This window comes from Zingiber officinale, chromosome 2A (genome assembly GCF_018446385.1).
Source record: "Zingiber officinale cultivar Zhangliang chromosome 2A, Zo_v1.1, whole genome shotgun sequence".
NCBI classification, from domain to species: Eukaryota; Viridiplantae; Streptophyta; class Magnoliopsida; order Zingiberales; family Zingiberaceae; genus Zingiber; species Zingiber officinale.
The window spans coordinates 25,440,909-25,456,326 of record NC_055988.1 but is presented as its reverse complement, the minus strand read 5'-3'; the positions used below and the strand labels follow the sequence as shown (position 1 = coordinate 25,456,326).

The following is a 15,418-nucleotide window of genomic DNA, read 5'->3' as shown; positions in this document are numbered from 1 at the left end:
TAAATTCTTGTCAACTATTTAAGCGTTTCAAGTTTTTTTTGGAAATTTCTAACTTGGAAATTTTTTCAAATTTTTTCTAACTTGGAAAATTTGAAAATTTACAACTTGAAAATTTTTATTTTTCGATTTTTTTTTTATCTGTACCTTGTTTTTTTTATATGTGTACCCTATTTTTTGTTATGATCAAAGGGGGAGAGATAGGTACAAGTTTAGGGGGAGTTAAATTTTTTTTCTTTTTATAAATCAATTTAAATTTAATTGTTGCAATGTTTCTTATTGCAAATTCGTGCTTAACTTTATTTTGCATTTACTATTTGTTTGTATTTACCCTAACTTGAACTGGGGTTGATGCACATCAAAAAGGGGGAGATTGTTGGACCCCGTGGTTGTTTTGATGTGATTAACCAAGTTAAGTTAGGTCTTGTTTGGTTTTGATCCCTGTGTCTAAGTGTACAGGAGCTTAGGAGCACAGGAAGTCGAGCGGAAAACGCAGCAGGTGAGAAGGATGACACGGGAAGGGAGCCGACAGACTCAGTGCATCCGAAGGACGAAAGAGCTGCGGAAGAGTACACCGTTGGACGAGAAGAACGTAAGCGGCATTCGAGGGACGAGAAGCCGAAGCGGAAACCTGCTCGAGGAGAAGGCCGGAAATTGAGTTCGGGTGAGTCCTATTTCAGTTGGCCGCAATCACCCAAGCGATTGGTGCTTCGGAAGAAGAAAAGGAGCGAAAAAAAGCTGGTGCTATTTATACGCTGCAGCATTGAGGGCACCCTCCACATTGAGGGCGCCCTCTATGGCGTTGAAGGTGCCCTTCACATTGAGGGCACCCTCAATGGCGTTGAGGGCGCCCTCAACTCAGTCAAAGTGACCGTTTCGCATTTGGATAAAAATGTCACACTGGAGGCGCCCTTCATGTTTATGGGAAGCGCCCTCAAGCCTAAGATAGAGTTTCCGGACCCTATAAAAAGGGCGAGTTATGAAATTAATAATCAACTCTTGTACTAATTTCTTAGCAACTACTTAAGCTTTTATTATGTAAAAGGCTTCTCCGCCTTCAGAGAAGGAGATTCTGATTGGGCTTTTCAACCGCCTTGGATTAACAACCACCTAGGTTGTAACCAAGTCAATCCCTGAGTCTTTTCTTTAATTCTGTTCTTTTATTTTTATTTATTATTGTTGCACCTTAAGAGTTGAAAGAACGAGGAGAGTATTTTTTTTGTTTCAAGCAATTCACCCCTCCCCTCTTGTCGGCCCGCTGCACCAACACATTTAGCTGGAGCTTTCTTTTTTCTCCTGTTGCCTTGAGATCCATATTAAGTTTTGTAATTGCCTAGTAAGCTTTTATACTCCAATTCAACCGGAAGATGACATGACTTCCCATAAACTAGCCAGAATGGGGTCATACCAATGGGAGTTTTTTTAAGCAATTCGATATGCCCATAAAACATCATCTAACTTCAATGACCAATCTTTGCGTGAAGTAGAGATCGTTTTCTCTAATATGGCTTTAATTTCACGATTAGAGATCTCAACTTATCCATTAGTTTGTGGATGGTATGGTGTTGTTATTGGTTGCTACTCGGAATATCGTACTGGTTCCCCTGTACAAAAAATTTGTACAAGTCCCGAACCTTTGCTAACAATCTATTGTGTTCTTTAGAAATTAAATTTGGAATCGCAAACAAAACTTAACATTATTAATTCTAAATTTGACTTATCTGTTCTTAGATGTTTAGACTTGGATCGCAAACGATGCTTAACATTATTAATCCAAATCCACCCATGTTACAAATTTGATTAAATATTTATTTCAGAGATCGGCTTCCAAGTTAAACATGGCGAGGCACTAGGCCTTCTTGGGTATAGGATCATCCACCACTTCCTGTACAAAGTCTTTCAACGGAATTCAATATTTAATCTCCTTACGGTAACCCTAGGTTTAACCATTAAGAACAATCGAATCACAAGATCGAAAAACAAAAGAAACACAAAATCGAATCATAAATCCGAAACCAAGAATCGTTAGCCTCTTGTGTTTGGTATTTCAAAATCTATACAAAAGATAAACTAGTTATGATGCGGAAACAAAACTAGTTATACCTTTTGTAGCTTATAGACCTCACGATCTTCTGTCGTATTCCTCTTCTTATCTCGGACGTCGTGTGAGCGACGATCTACCAAGATGAGAATTCACCCAAGCCTCCTTCTCCTTGCAAGTTTCGGCCACCAACAATCTCCTAGAGATGAAGAACTTCGGCCACTAACCAAGCTCCAAGGGATGCTAAGAAACAATGTCTCCTATCTCTCCTTCCTCGAACAAGATCCGGCCACCAACAACTCCTAGAGATGAGATGCCGCCGGCCACCAAGAAAGAAGAATAGGGAAAGAAGAGGGTCGACTACCACCAAGGAAGAAAGGAGAGGAATAATAGATGTGTTATCCCATGGGGCAACCCCTCCCTCTCTTTTATAATCCTTGGTCATGGCAAATAAGGAAAGTTTAAAACTTCCTTATTTTCCTTGCCAATGACTAAAAAGGAAAATTTTATTAAAACTTCCTTTTAATCTTTCAATGGCCGACCACATTATGTGTACTAAACAAGACAAATTTTAAACATAAAATTAAAACTTCCTTATTTGTTTCCGGAAATTTTTAAAATAAAAATTTCTCTTTTAAATTCCTTTCATAGTTGGTTATAAAAGAAAACTTTTATAAATTAAAATTTCTCTTTTAAAACATGTGGATGGTTACAAAAAAGGAAAGTTTTTTTCGAAATTAAAATCTTCCTTTTCAACTACAAATAAGGAAAGATATCAAATCTTTCTTTTAATCTTTTGTAGAAGACTATAAGAGGAAAGATTTAAATTTTTAACTCTCTTTTAAAACCATGGCTTCCACATAAGGAAAGATTTTAAAAAATTAAAATCCCCTTTTAATTTATTGTGGTCGGCCACCTAAGCTTGGGCTCCAAGCTAGGGCCGACCACCACTTGAAACCATCTAGCCTTGGTTTGGTCGGCCCTAGCTTGGGCTCCAAGCTTGGCTTGGCCGACCATCTTAAGGTGGGTAAGAAGTTAGGTTTGGGTGTATATAAGACTCTATAAATAAGAGGCTACGACAGGGACCGAGAGCAGAAATTTGTTTTGGTCTCCCGATGAACTTGAGCTTCCCGTGTTCGCCCCGAACATCCAACTCGAGTTCATCAATAATAACTCATTCCACTAAAGAGTTATTATTGAACTACCGCACCAATCCCATATTACTATATGGGCTCCTTCTTATCATGAGTGTGTTAATCTCCCTATGTTTAAGATATCGAATGCCCACTAATTAAATGAGTTACTGACAACTTAATTAGTATCTAACTCCAAGAGTAGTACCACTCAAATTTATTATCATGTCGGACTAAGTCCACCTGCAGGGTTTACATGACAATCCTCATGAGCTCCTCTTGGGGACATCAACAACCTAGATTACTTCGGACACAGTTTCCTTCTATAATTATCAACACACACTATAAATATTATTATTTCTCAACTTATCTCCCGATGAACTTGAGCTTCTCATGTTCGCCCCGAACACCTAACTCGAGTTCATCAATAATAACTCATTCCACTAAAGAGTTATTATTGAACTACCGCACCAATCCCATATTACTATATGGGCTCCTTCTTATCATGAGTGTGTTAATCTCCCTGTGTTTAAGATATCGAATGTCCACTAATTAAATGAGTTACTGACAACTCAATTAGTATCTAACTCCAAGAGTAGTACCACTCAACTTTATTGTCATGTCGGACTAAGTCCACCTGCAGGGTTTACATGACAATCCTCATGAGCTCCTCTTGGGGACATCAACAACCTAGATTGCTTAGGACATAGTTTTCTTCTATAATTATCAACACACACTATAAATATTATTATTTCTCAGCTTATCTCGCCTAATGATTTATCGAACTAAATCTCATCCACTGATAAATTAAAGAAATAAATACTAAATATATGTGCTTATTATTATATCGAAATTAAGAGCACACACTTCCATAATAACAGAGGTATTGTTCTTTTATTCAGTCAGTATAAAAAGAAACTACCTCAAATGATCCTGCTCAATACACTCAGAGTGTACTAGTGTAATTTTATAGTCAAGATAAACTAACACCAAATTACACTACGACTGTTCCTATCCATTTTAGTCGTGAGCTACTATTTATTACTTATAAAGAACTGATAACATGATCTTCTGTGTATGACACCACACATTATGTTATTTACAATATAAATTAATTGAACAACTACACTTAGCATATAAATGTAGACATTTGACCAATGTGATTCTTTATTTCAAAATAAATATTTATAAAAAGCTAGGCTTTTAGTATACATTCTAACAGTTGCCACTTTGTGACTTACTCCATATTTCTTTAGTAAGTTTTCAAACTGTTTTTCTATAAAATGCGACCCTCCATCACTAATGACTGCCTTAGGTATGTCGAATCGTAGAAAGATTATCTTTTTAAACAATTTGATGATTGTTTTTGCATCACTTGTAGGAAAAGTTATGGCCTCCACCCATTTTGATACATAGTCCACCGCCACTGAATAAAGTTATTGCCACATAAGGAAGGAAATGATCCCCTAAAATCTATTCCCTATATTTTAAACAATTCTACTTCAAGAATATAGTTTAGTGGCATTTCATTTCTCTTGGTGATATTTCCGGCCCTTTGGCATTGATCACAAGATTGCACAAATTCTCGTGTATCCTTGAATAAATTTGGCCAATAAAATCCTGCTTGTAAGATCTTTACAGTTGTTTTTAAACATCCTAAATGGCCATCGTATGATGAAAAATGACAATGGAACAAAATGTCCTTAACTTCTTCCCCAGGTACACATCTTCGATATATTACATCACTGCATTTCTTGTAAAGAAGTGGTTCATCCCAAATATAGTTCTTGACGTCTGAAAGAAATTTTTATTTTGTTGTCTAGAGAAATTTGGGGATATAACTCCACTTGCCAGATAATTAACAAAATCTGCATATCAAGGTGTCTTTACGTATGCTAGTGCCAAAAGGTGTTCATCCAAAAAAACATCATCAATAGATACATTATATTTTGCATCCTTTTCTCCATTTTGCCATACACGAGATAAATGATCAACCACTACATTCTCTACCCCTTTCTTGTCTCTGATCTCTAAGTCAAATTCCTGAAGAAGTAAGATCCACCTGATAAGCCGAGGTTTTGCATCTTTCTTACCCAATGAATATCGGATGGTAGCATGATCAGTATATACTATCACTTTTGAGTCCACTAAATAAAATCTGAATTTATCAATTGCAAAGACTACTGCTAGGAATTCTTTTTCGGTAGTGGAATAGTTACTTGGGTTGCATCCAATGTCTTACTTGCATAGTGAAATCTTGTTCTTCCTTTGCCCTAAAATTGCTCTTATTGTAAAGTCACTGCATCACACATACCTTTAAAGGGAGACTCCCAATCTGGCGCTTGGATTACGGGAGCTGAAGTAAGGGCACTTTTAATCTTTTTGAAAGCCTCCATGTAATCATCATCAAAATAGAATTCAACATCTTTATTCAGCAAGTTAGTTAAAGGCTTAGAGATTTTTGAAAAATCCTTGATAAAACGCCTATAGAACCCAGCATGCCCCAAGAAGCTCCTTACTCCTTTTACATTAATTGGCGGGGGTAACTTCTCTATTACTTCTACCTTGGCCTGATCCACCTCGATCCCTTGCTCTGATATCTTATGTCCCAAGACAACCCCTTCTTTAACCATGAAGTAACATTTCTCCCAATTTAATACTAAGTTTACATCTTCGCACCGTTGAAAAACTATAGAAAGATTTAGTAAACAAATGTTGAAGTCATTTCCATAAACTGAGAAATCATCCATGAATACTTCCATGATTTTCTCTATTAGATCTGAAAAAATTACCATCATGCATCTTTGAAACATAGCTGGGGCGTTACAAAGTCCAAATGGCATACGACGATAAGCGAAAGTTCTGTAGGGACATGTGAAAATAGTCTTCTCTTGATCTTGAGGATGAATTGGAATTTGGAAGAATCCCGAATAGTCATCTAAATAACAGAAATATGAGTGTTTTGCTAATTTTTCAAACATCTCATCAATAAATGGTAAAGGAAAATGATCATTCGTAGTTTCTTTATTCAACTTTTTGTAATCAATACACATCCGCCACCCTGTGATCGTTCGTGTTGAAACCAACTTATTATTCTCATTTCTGATTACAATCATTCCTCCTTTTTTTTGGAACCATATGCACTGGATTCACCCATTCACTATCTGAAATAGGATAAATGATCCCAACATCAAGAAGTTTAAGCACTTCTTTCTTTGCTACCTCTTTCAAATTTGGGTTCAATCTCCTTTGATGTTCAATTGAATTTTTGTGTCCTTCTTCATGTAAGATTCTATGCATGCAAAGAGAAAGAATAATTCCTTTAATATCATCAATAGTGTACCCAATTGCTTTTCTATGCAATCTTAACTCATTAATCAATTTTTGTGTTTCCAACTCAGTTAAGGTTGCTTTGATTATCATCGGGAAAGTGGAATTTAGTCCAAGGAATGCATATCTGAGGTTGGGTGGCAATGATTTTAACTCTAGCTGAGGTGGCATAATTTCTGACAAAGTTGGATCCTGCTCCAGCAACTTTATTTCTTCTTTTGAATATCCTTTTTCTAAATTCTCCTCGGTTTCCGATGTCATCTCTTCATAATCAAGGTTATCTTCTTCATAAGAAACATTCGGGCATTCCTCCCTTTCAATAGGTTTAGTTGAAGATATTCCTTCTCCAAACATTTTTGATAGAGACTGGGAATAAATCTTGAAGATCTTTTTGATTCACGGTGATGCCTTCTTCAACCTCCTTCTGAATTTTACCATTTGCAAGTTTTTGTTTATTTTCCTCCTCACTTTCTTTTTCTTTATCTTCGAATGCGCTACATGTGAGAGTCATTAGATTTTGTCATGACCAATCATTAAAATTTAATGCTATCCTGCATATTATTTCATATGCTTCATCCAAACTTCTCTTCATGAAAGATCCTCCAGATGCCACATCTAACTGACCCTTATTTTGGAAAGAAAATCCAATGTAGAATAAATGTACAATCAATCATTTCTCAATTCCATGATGCAGACATGAATACAGAAGAGATGAATATCTTTCCCAAGCTCGATGTAATTCCTCTTCGACAAGTTGCTTAAAATTCAGAATCTGATTTCTCAAATGTATGATTTTTTGTGGAGAAAAATATTTGTTCAGAAATCTCTGTTCTAACTCAGCCCAAGTTTTGATATTTCTCGATTGCAAGACATTAAACCATTTCTTTGCAGCAGTCTTAAGATTAAAAGGGAAAACCAATAGACGAATAACATCAGATGGAACGCCTTCATATCTCAGTGTATTACAATATCTGTGAAATTCCATGAAATGTGAATAAGGATTCTCCAACTCCAACCCCCCAAATTGATTCTGCTGAATTTTTTAGATAAAGGATGGTCTAAGCATAAAATTTCTTGCTTGAATCTCTGGCTGAACAATGAGCCCTAAGTCTTGGACAGACTTTGGAGCTCCATAATCGTTCAATGATCTGAATATCATATTTGAGTGTTCTTGTTCTTCTTGATTTCTTTGCAAAATCTTCCTTCTATGAAAAGTTCTATCAATCTCTGGACCAAGAGGTAATAGATTTCCTGCAAAGTTAGATCTACGCATACAAGAACAACATATCAAGTTTTTTCTTAGAATTTCTTTTACTTGAAAAATAAACTAAACTGAAATGTTGAAAATATGAAATGCAGAATTTGAATTGCAACAAGTCAAATTAGAGGAAAAGTAATCAAAAATAAAAGATAAGATTGAGAAAACAGAATTTCCAACACTAGTTACAACTATGTAATCGAAAAGAAAAGAAAAGTCTAGTCTAACTCAAATGATTATCTCTAACGTTATAGACGCAGTCCCTGGCAACAGCGCCAAAAACTTATTACGCAATCGCAAGTGTACGGTTTCATCGTCAGTAATAAAAAGATATCGATCCCACAGGACTGGTTATAAGCATTAGAGATGTCTCACAACGAATTAGCTAAACAATCGACAAAGGAAGCGAATATACTAAATAGCAACTAGAAATAGAAATAGAAAAGCAAACGTAAGAACTTGGGTTTTATGAGAGTTCTAGGAGTTCGGTTTCATTGTGATATTTATCAATGTAAGGTGATCTATCAATTTTTATCCTCAATTGCCATACATTTGCAGGAAGTTGCCGGTTTTCTCCTGCAGAAGTCAACCGGCAAGGAATTTTTATCTATACCTCTAGTAATTTAATAGTCATGATCCTTATGAAGTCTGTTAGCGGGGCAGTCTGTCATCGACATCCCTCGATCATACGACATAGAAACACATCACCATTCAATCCACATAAAGGCATAGGGGATAAATGCACTCAACTATTCCACCTCCTTGTAGAGACTAGCTTCACCTTTCAAGGTGATCCCCTAGATGTCCGTTAGCGGGGCAGCCTGTCACTAGTGTCCCTCGGTTATACGATCTAGGGGATCCCTCTATAAGATCCACAAGTATCACAAACATTCAATCGAGCATGGTAATTAAATCCAAACACAACAATCCATATAAGATCAAATAGATACAAAACATAACAACATCATTGAGATAGGAAATTGGCATATCCATGAGATTCTTACATCAAATCACACCACAAATACTCCCTTAGTTTTAGAATAATGGATCTACTCCATAATATAAAAATAGAGATCCGAAAACAAAGAATTCACAAACATTTCAATCCCAATCAAGAGAAGAGATTAGAAATACTTATCTAGTGACGAGGAGTGATCTTCGGAACCTATCCCTAGCTTCTGAAGTTGAATCGGAGATGGAAATGGCTTAGGAATGCTGGATCAAGGCTGAAGAAGGTGAAGAATGACCCCAAACTTGATCTCCCCAAAAGGGAGAGCCTCCTCCCCCTTGAAAGAGGAAGAATCTCTTTATATAGGGCAAGGCATGAGCACCACACGGCCCGTGCCACGGCCGTGTGGCACACATGGCCCTGACTGTTTTGCTCTCGGCCAAGGTCACACGATCGTGTGGCCTTCATACGGCCGTGCACTGTTCTTTCCCTGGTTTGCTTACACAACCGTGTGCCTCACACGACCGTGCCAATCTTGGCCTCTGGATCGTGTGGCACACACGGCCTGGCCTTGTCTCTTCTCTGGAAATGTTGCACGACCGTGTAGAGATGTTGCTTGGGCCGTGTAGATCTACACAACCCTGTTCTGGTCATGCTTGTTGAGGTGACACGATCGTGTCGATCTACACGACCGTGTCATTCTCCTTCTCTGGAAATGCTACACGGCCTGCCTGCTCTACACGGCCAAGGTCATTTTCCTCCCTTCTCCTTTTGTCACGCACCAGAGGAGTCCCTGCCAGACAAAAATCCGATAGCATCTCCCCTATATCGGTGACAATCTGAATCCTGAAATACATAGCCCTCAGGCCTCTCAATACTCGGCCAACACAGCCGGAACATATATGATAAAATAAGTAAACATTCCATGCAGTTTTATATAAAACCTACTCCACTAATAAAGAGATAAACACAACCCATAACGAAAAACCATCGCAACGGAAAAACATGGGCAGCGTACCAAAAACTCGATATAAAAGGCACGAGTGCAAGAACTACGCATCACAAGTATGTAGATCACATAACAAGGAACCAAAGTCCAAAAATAGAAAATCATCTCGACATAGAGTGGGGACTAGCAATTGGAACCTCCTGACGACTTCAACCTAAAATAGGAATAAATCAATGGGGTGAGTTCAAGAACTTAGCGGGTATCGATCAGACATGCATAGTAAAATATAACTATCAATAATAATCATACAGTACAGTATCCTGAACAATAACAGGTAATGCAAAACCGAACAACATAAGAAACTATACTCACCAGGACCTTCTATCCGAACATAAGGGTGTGAACCATACCAACAGGTGTAGGGTCGTCCCTGACCAAATACATAAGAACTCAGCGGGTATCGATCAGACATGCATAGTAAGATATAACTATCAGTAATAATCATGTAGTACAGTCTCCTGAACAATAACAGGTAATGCAAAATTGAACAACAGAAGAAACTGTACTCATCAGGACCTCCTATCTAAACATAAGGGTGTGAACCATACCAACAGATGCTGGGTCATCTGACCAAATACATAATGTCTCCTGTATGCATGTCAATTATATGCAACCACCAAAATGCAGCATCCAAAATGCAGCAATCACAAGTAATAAATGCAATCCATACATATGATGCAAATGACATGGTCACTTCTGACGCCAGTCAGCCACCTCACGCGATGGTGAGGTCGAGTGGGTAGAGCTATGACAACTGTGCACTCTGCCATGACTACTTCTGAGTGACCGAGTGGACAGAATGCTGTCGGAGTCCACCTATCCTCCTACCCCAACTAAATGGGGGAACTGAAGCTCTCATCTCCCTGTATCATAGTCAAGAGGAGGGATCCCTGTCCGCTACCATGCTATGTCACCACTACCCATGAGCGGCCGAGCGGATCCCAGACAGAGCAACTGCACACACCCTGCCTGATGTGCCACTAACCCATGAGTGCAGATCATGTAACTGGCGATGTGCTCAGCTACAAAGGAGCCGACAATCGCTCAGCATGCAATCATGCAAAATGGTGTATGACACTAAAATATGTAACTCCTGAAAATATCAACATCCAAATAATATGTATTAAAAGGAAAACCGAGTTGATAACCAAGAGCTAGGTATCATAAATCTAGGTACACATGCCAAGTAATAAATTTAGGTATACATGCCAGGTAATAAATCTAGGTACACATGGCAAGTATATCTAGTAGCTAGACCTGTACCCGGTAATGCGTTGTATGTCGTTATTTCTATGAACATAAGTACACGTGGCAAAAATCAAGAGGCATAAGCATAAATGCATAACAGATAACAATACGAGCATACTACGGATATCAAGTAGTGGCATACCAAGGCAGATATAAACATAATCATTACTACTAGCTATAATCTATTACGCATATCAGAATGACAATATCAAAAGAGATAAGTCAAAGGTACTCGCTTTAAATGTAGGTCGTGTTAGGTAACTCTCACGTTAACACGCCCGTCTCTAACCAAAGTCCTGTATCAACATATACAATTTAGCTAGGTTATATATAAACCAATTAGCTAACCCTAATTGGATCTATCATACGCATTTACATCATCATCAATTACTAACCACCAGATCTAATAATTAATCAAATTCATTACTCCAACTAGGGTTAACTCAAGCCATTTCCATTAACTACAAATCAGCACTGACACGGAGATTCTTCATGCACAAGGAGAGAGAAGTGGGGAGAGTAGAGATCTTCACGAATGAAGAAGAGGAAGATAGGTTAAAGTGGAGAGATCCTCTGTTGAAGGAAATAACAAAATCCATGCCATGCTTGAGAAGGAAAGCCATTGTAATTCGTAGAGAATCTGCTGAGTTCGTCGGACTTCAGCAGATCGTTGGAGATGCCCGAGTGGGAAGGCTGTGTTTGCAACTCGTGAACCAACACTCTCCCACCAAAAAAAATCACCGAGTCGTAGCTTTTTGTAAAAGTTTATGTCAGTTATGGGTACGTGTTATTTTTTAATGAGCTATTTTCCTTGCAGTCATTGTGACAAGATAACTGCTACCGGTGTGTCAGGCCTCATTTGTCACTGCCAATCTTTGGAAATCTTGAGATGGGGGTATGATGATTTTTTGCTATATTTTTGCAGTTTTTTTCTCTGCAAATAGTTAATCTTGTCTGTTAGTTAATTTTTCATGGAGCTGGATGATGTTTATGTGTAGTTTTTTATATACAAGGTAAAACCTTGCTGTTCTATATCCATTTTTTTCCTGAAAGATTAGTTCTGCCCATCTAAATTTTGAGGCATACTCAATTATTGGGGTAGAACCAAGAGTAGATGACATAACAGTTACTCTGCCCATCTAAATTTTGAAGCATACTTGAATACTGAGATAAATGCAGATGTAAAATCAAGATCAGCACATTGACATTTGGTCCAGTTGGTCAGCTAGTATGATTAAACTACTTGTACTTTATTGCATAAAGCAATGTACAAATGAGATCATTAAAGTTTTTATTTTGCGCTTCAGATATTTTATGGATTGTTGAGTTAGAGCTAATACTTCAGTGAATCAATATGTTAGTGACCAAGGAAGTTCATCTTATCTTGATTCTCACAGTCATTATTACTTCATCTTGAATTTCTTTGAACTTGTTAGGGTAAATATCAGCTCATCCTATTCTTGACTAAACTATCTCTGTGCCCCCATACTGTGGCAATGATTCAGAAATACTTATTCCGACATTCAAGAATGTGCATCAAGCTCTTCATCCATAGTTGATATGCCAAGAATTTCTGCAAGAAATCATTTGCTCATTGAATCCTTGTTTTGCTTCTTCATTGCTTTCTGCTCAATATCCAACATGGTCAATTGGGTCTCGAACTAAACTTTTCATGTTAATGCAGGGGGTCTCCCAGCAGTGATTCTACTGCCTTTAGATGTGTTGGTATCTTGAAACCTAAATTGAACAATGTGGAGGAAGAATCATGGGAGGAGCTTGAAAATGCTGACATCGGAAGTGGTGCCCCATCACTACGCTGGCTCGTATGGGTAAGGCATGCACTAATATTATATTCTGCTTTATTTATGTTTCATTCCGTCTACATTGGAATCTCGAATGCATGTTGGACTACTTTCTGGCAAAAATTGACTTCTGTATCTTGATATTTCTTGTGATGAAGAAAGAAACCAGCTTATAGGACGTCTACCCAAAATCAATTATTTGTCATTAAGCTTGTCTTGATTTTAAGGCTGTGGTACAATCTTTTTATTTTCATTTTAGCTCAAGCTACAATGATGCAAATCATTGTTTAACCACTGCTCACCAAGACATTTTCTTAAAGTTTGGTCTAACGCTTCACTCACAAAATTGGAAGAGCTATATTTACAACTCAAAAGATTTTCTTCTAACAATTCATTTTTCATTTCGCTATCAGCCAAACATAGATGAGGTTTCAAAGGCAATAATGGCTGCTGAATGTCCCCAAATCATTGTAAACCCACCCTTTGGCTTCCCAGAAGTTCCAAATGAAGCTCTGGACTTTGTAGCTCTGGACTATTCTATCATTGATGGCATTGATCCCAAAACCTGGGATGTTTCAGGCACTGCTAGAGGTAGTGCACCGAAGCTGACTGTTTCCAATGAGACATCTGAATTGTCTATAGCTGATTTTTTAGAGGGGCGTGCGACGTTGGTTCCTAAACAAGCAATATATGCAAGGCAAAACAAGCGGCGAGCAAAGAGGGAGCACTTAATGAGTAGTTCTAGCCCAAAGTCCATCATGCGTGCCTCCCAAGCTAGCAAATTCTTGCATCATAGGAGGTGATTGCAGTCATGTTTTGCACCTTGAAACTTGTATGTTTTCCTTCAGTACAAGATTGTGATGTACACATTGTAATTACTCTGAGACTTTTTTTATCATGTTCACGGCAAAATATTTCGTATGCTGGCAGTATTAACTACTGTATGCCTGCTTGATGTTAATAATGGCTGTCGGTGGAAGTCTTCTTGACTCGTATTAATCTTTAAGATGCCAGTCATTGTGTTCTTAGTGGCCTAGAGACATTGCCATTTTAGCAGATTTGTCGAAGGCGTACTCAGGTTGAGAAGGTCAGCACAAATGATGATACAATGGCACTTTGACACGTAATACTTGTTCATATCAATCTGGACAAAGTAGATAATTTGTTTGAAGGTTGTCAGTGAGATAATGCGCATCAGAGGTGATTGATCATCATTCTCTTCAAGATGATGGTCTCCTCCTGGACCTTATTTTGAATGAATTAGTGTGTGTCGTGTTCTCTAAATTTAAGAGTTCAAGACACCGATCAAAGGTTTATTAGAAAAGACAATAAAAAAGTTGAGTATTGATCACTGACAAGTTTAAAGAATAGAAGCCTAGAAGGCTGAAAGTGTACTTTTTCCAGTTTAAAGAATAGAAGCCTAGAAGGCTGAAAGTGTACTTTTTCCAGTTTAAAGAATAGAAGCGTACTTTATCCCAAAGCTCGCTCTGTGTATAGTAGGACAGCGTGACCCAATCGAAGCATGAAGAGCTTCGATGGGTCCTGTCCAGGTCGGCGGATATCTTATTCCGAAGGCCTCAAAAGGCCCATATGAACCTTTAATTGAGCCTTTAGTCGAGAATGAAGACTTCCGCTCGCTAAGAATACTCTCCCGGTCCCGACCAATCTGCTTCCTCCCCCGTCCGCCAATGGCGCGAGCCAGGATCTCTTGGACCATTTTTTATGGTCCACGGATAGACCACTCATATTTGCGGCAAGATCGTGGTCGCGATCCGGTCGTAATTGGTTGTGATCCCTTTCTGGATTCACCGCCTCCACTAGATTATAGTTTGGTTCGGAGCGGAAGCCGCCCGGAGGAGACCCTCGCTCGACGCCTAGCAACCTGGCCACTTATCCACCACTGGTGTCCTTTGGACTGCCTCCGGCTGTCAACTCCGAATCAAATTATAACCTAGTGGGGACGGTGAATCTAAGAAGGGATCGCAACCAATTACGACCGGATCGCGAGCACGATCCAACCGTAAATATGAATGGTCCATCTCCTGGACCACAAAAAAGTGATCCATGAGATCTGCTATCCAATGATGCATCCTATTACGGTTGCTGGACGTAGATTTTTCTATCCTTCGCACTCCGTTTAGTCGTAGTTGATATTCTTCCATTCTTTGCGGCTGGTAGTCGCCCGTCGGCCGGCGAGGGTTTTGTTGCCAGCTTAATCGTTAACATGAATTAATGTCTTTTCTAACTTTTTAATATTTGTTGTTGGTGTTGTTTATATGATTCTGCTCATCTGGAAATGTTTTGTTTCTGGATAGATTGAGTGCAGAGTCATGGATATTATCTCTCGGCTACAAGAGCAAGTGAACGCCATGGTCTTGCTTACCTTGAATACCTTTAGAACCTTGCAGAGAGATGCTTCCCCTGTCCGTCTGTCACCTAACTATCCTGAGCCAACAGCTAATGCTTCAGAAGAGACCATTGACATTATGGAGCATCCAAAGACGATGAGTGCTGCTCTAGTTGAAGCTGCAAAGAAGGTCCTTTTTTTTTTTTCCTGATCTTACTGGATTGCAGTGAATTTCCTAGAAATCGTGCACTTTAAATGTCCTAAGAAGTGGAAAATTTAGTGATTGTTATGGATGTCTTAGTTT

The 15,418-nt window shown here is 38.5% G+C and overlaps 1 protein-coding gene across 1 annotated transcript; it reads left to right on the top strand.

The window, feature by feature from the left end:
- Window positions 1-618: 618 nt before the first annotated feature.
- Window positions 619-13,795, top strand: LOC122040961. The gene is made up of 4 exons (XM_042600459.1): window positions 619-661; window positions 11,783-11,860; window positions 12,650-12,794; window positions 13,181-13,795. The coding sequence occupies exon 4, from the start codon at window positions 13,211-13,213 to the stop codon at window positions 13,568-13,570; it is 360 nt and encodes a 119-aa protein (XP_042456393.1). The 5' UTR covers window positions 619-661; window positions 11,783-11,860; window positions 12,650-12,794; window positions 13,181-13,210; the 3' UTR covers window positions 13,571-13,795.
- Window positions 13,796-15,418: the final 1,623 nt, after the last annotated feature.

Excerpts from the sequence above, each read along its gene's own strand:
- LOC122040961 (XM_042600459.1), top strand. The coding sequence starts at position 13,211 with ATGGCTGCTGAATGTCCCCAAATCATTGTAAACCCACCCTTTGGCTTC.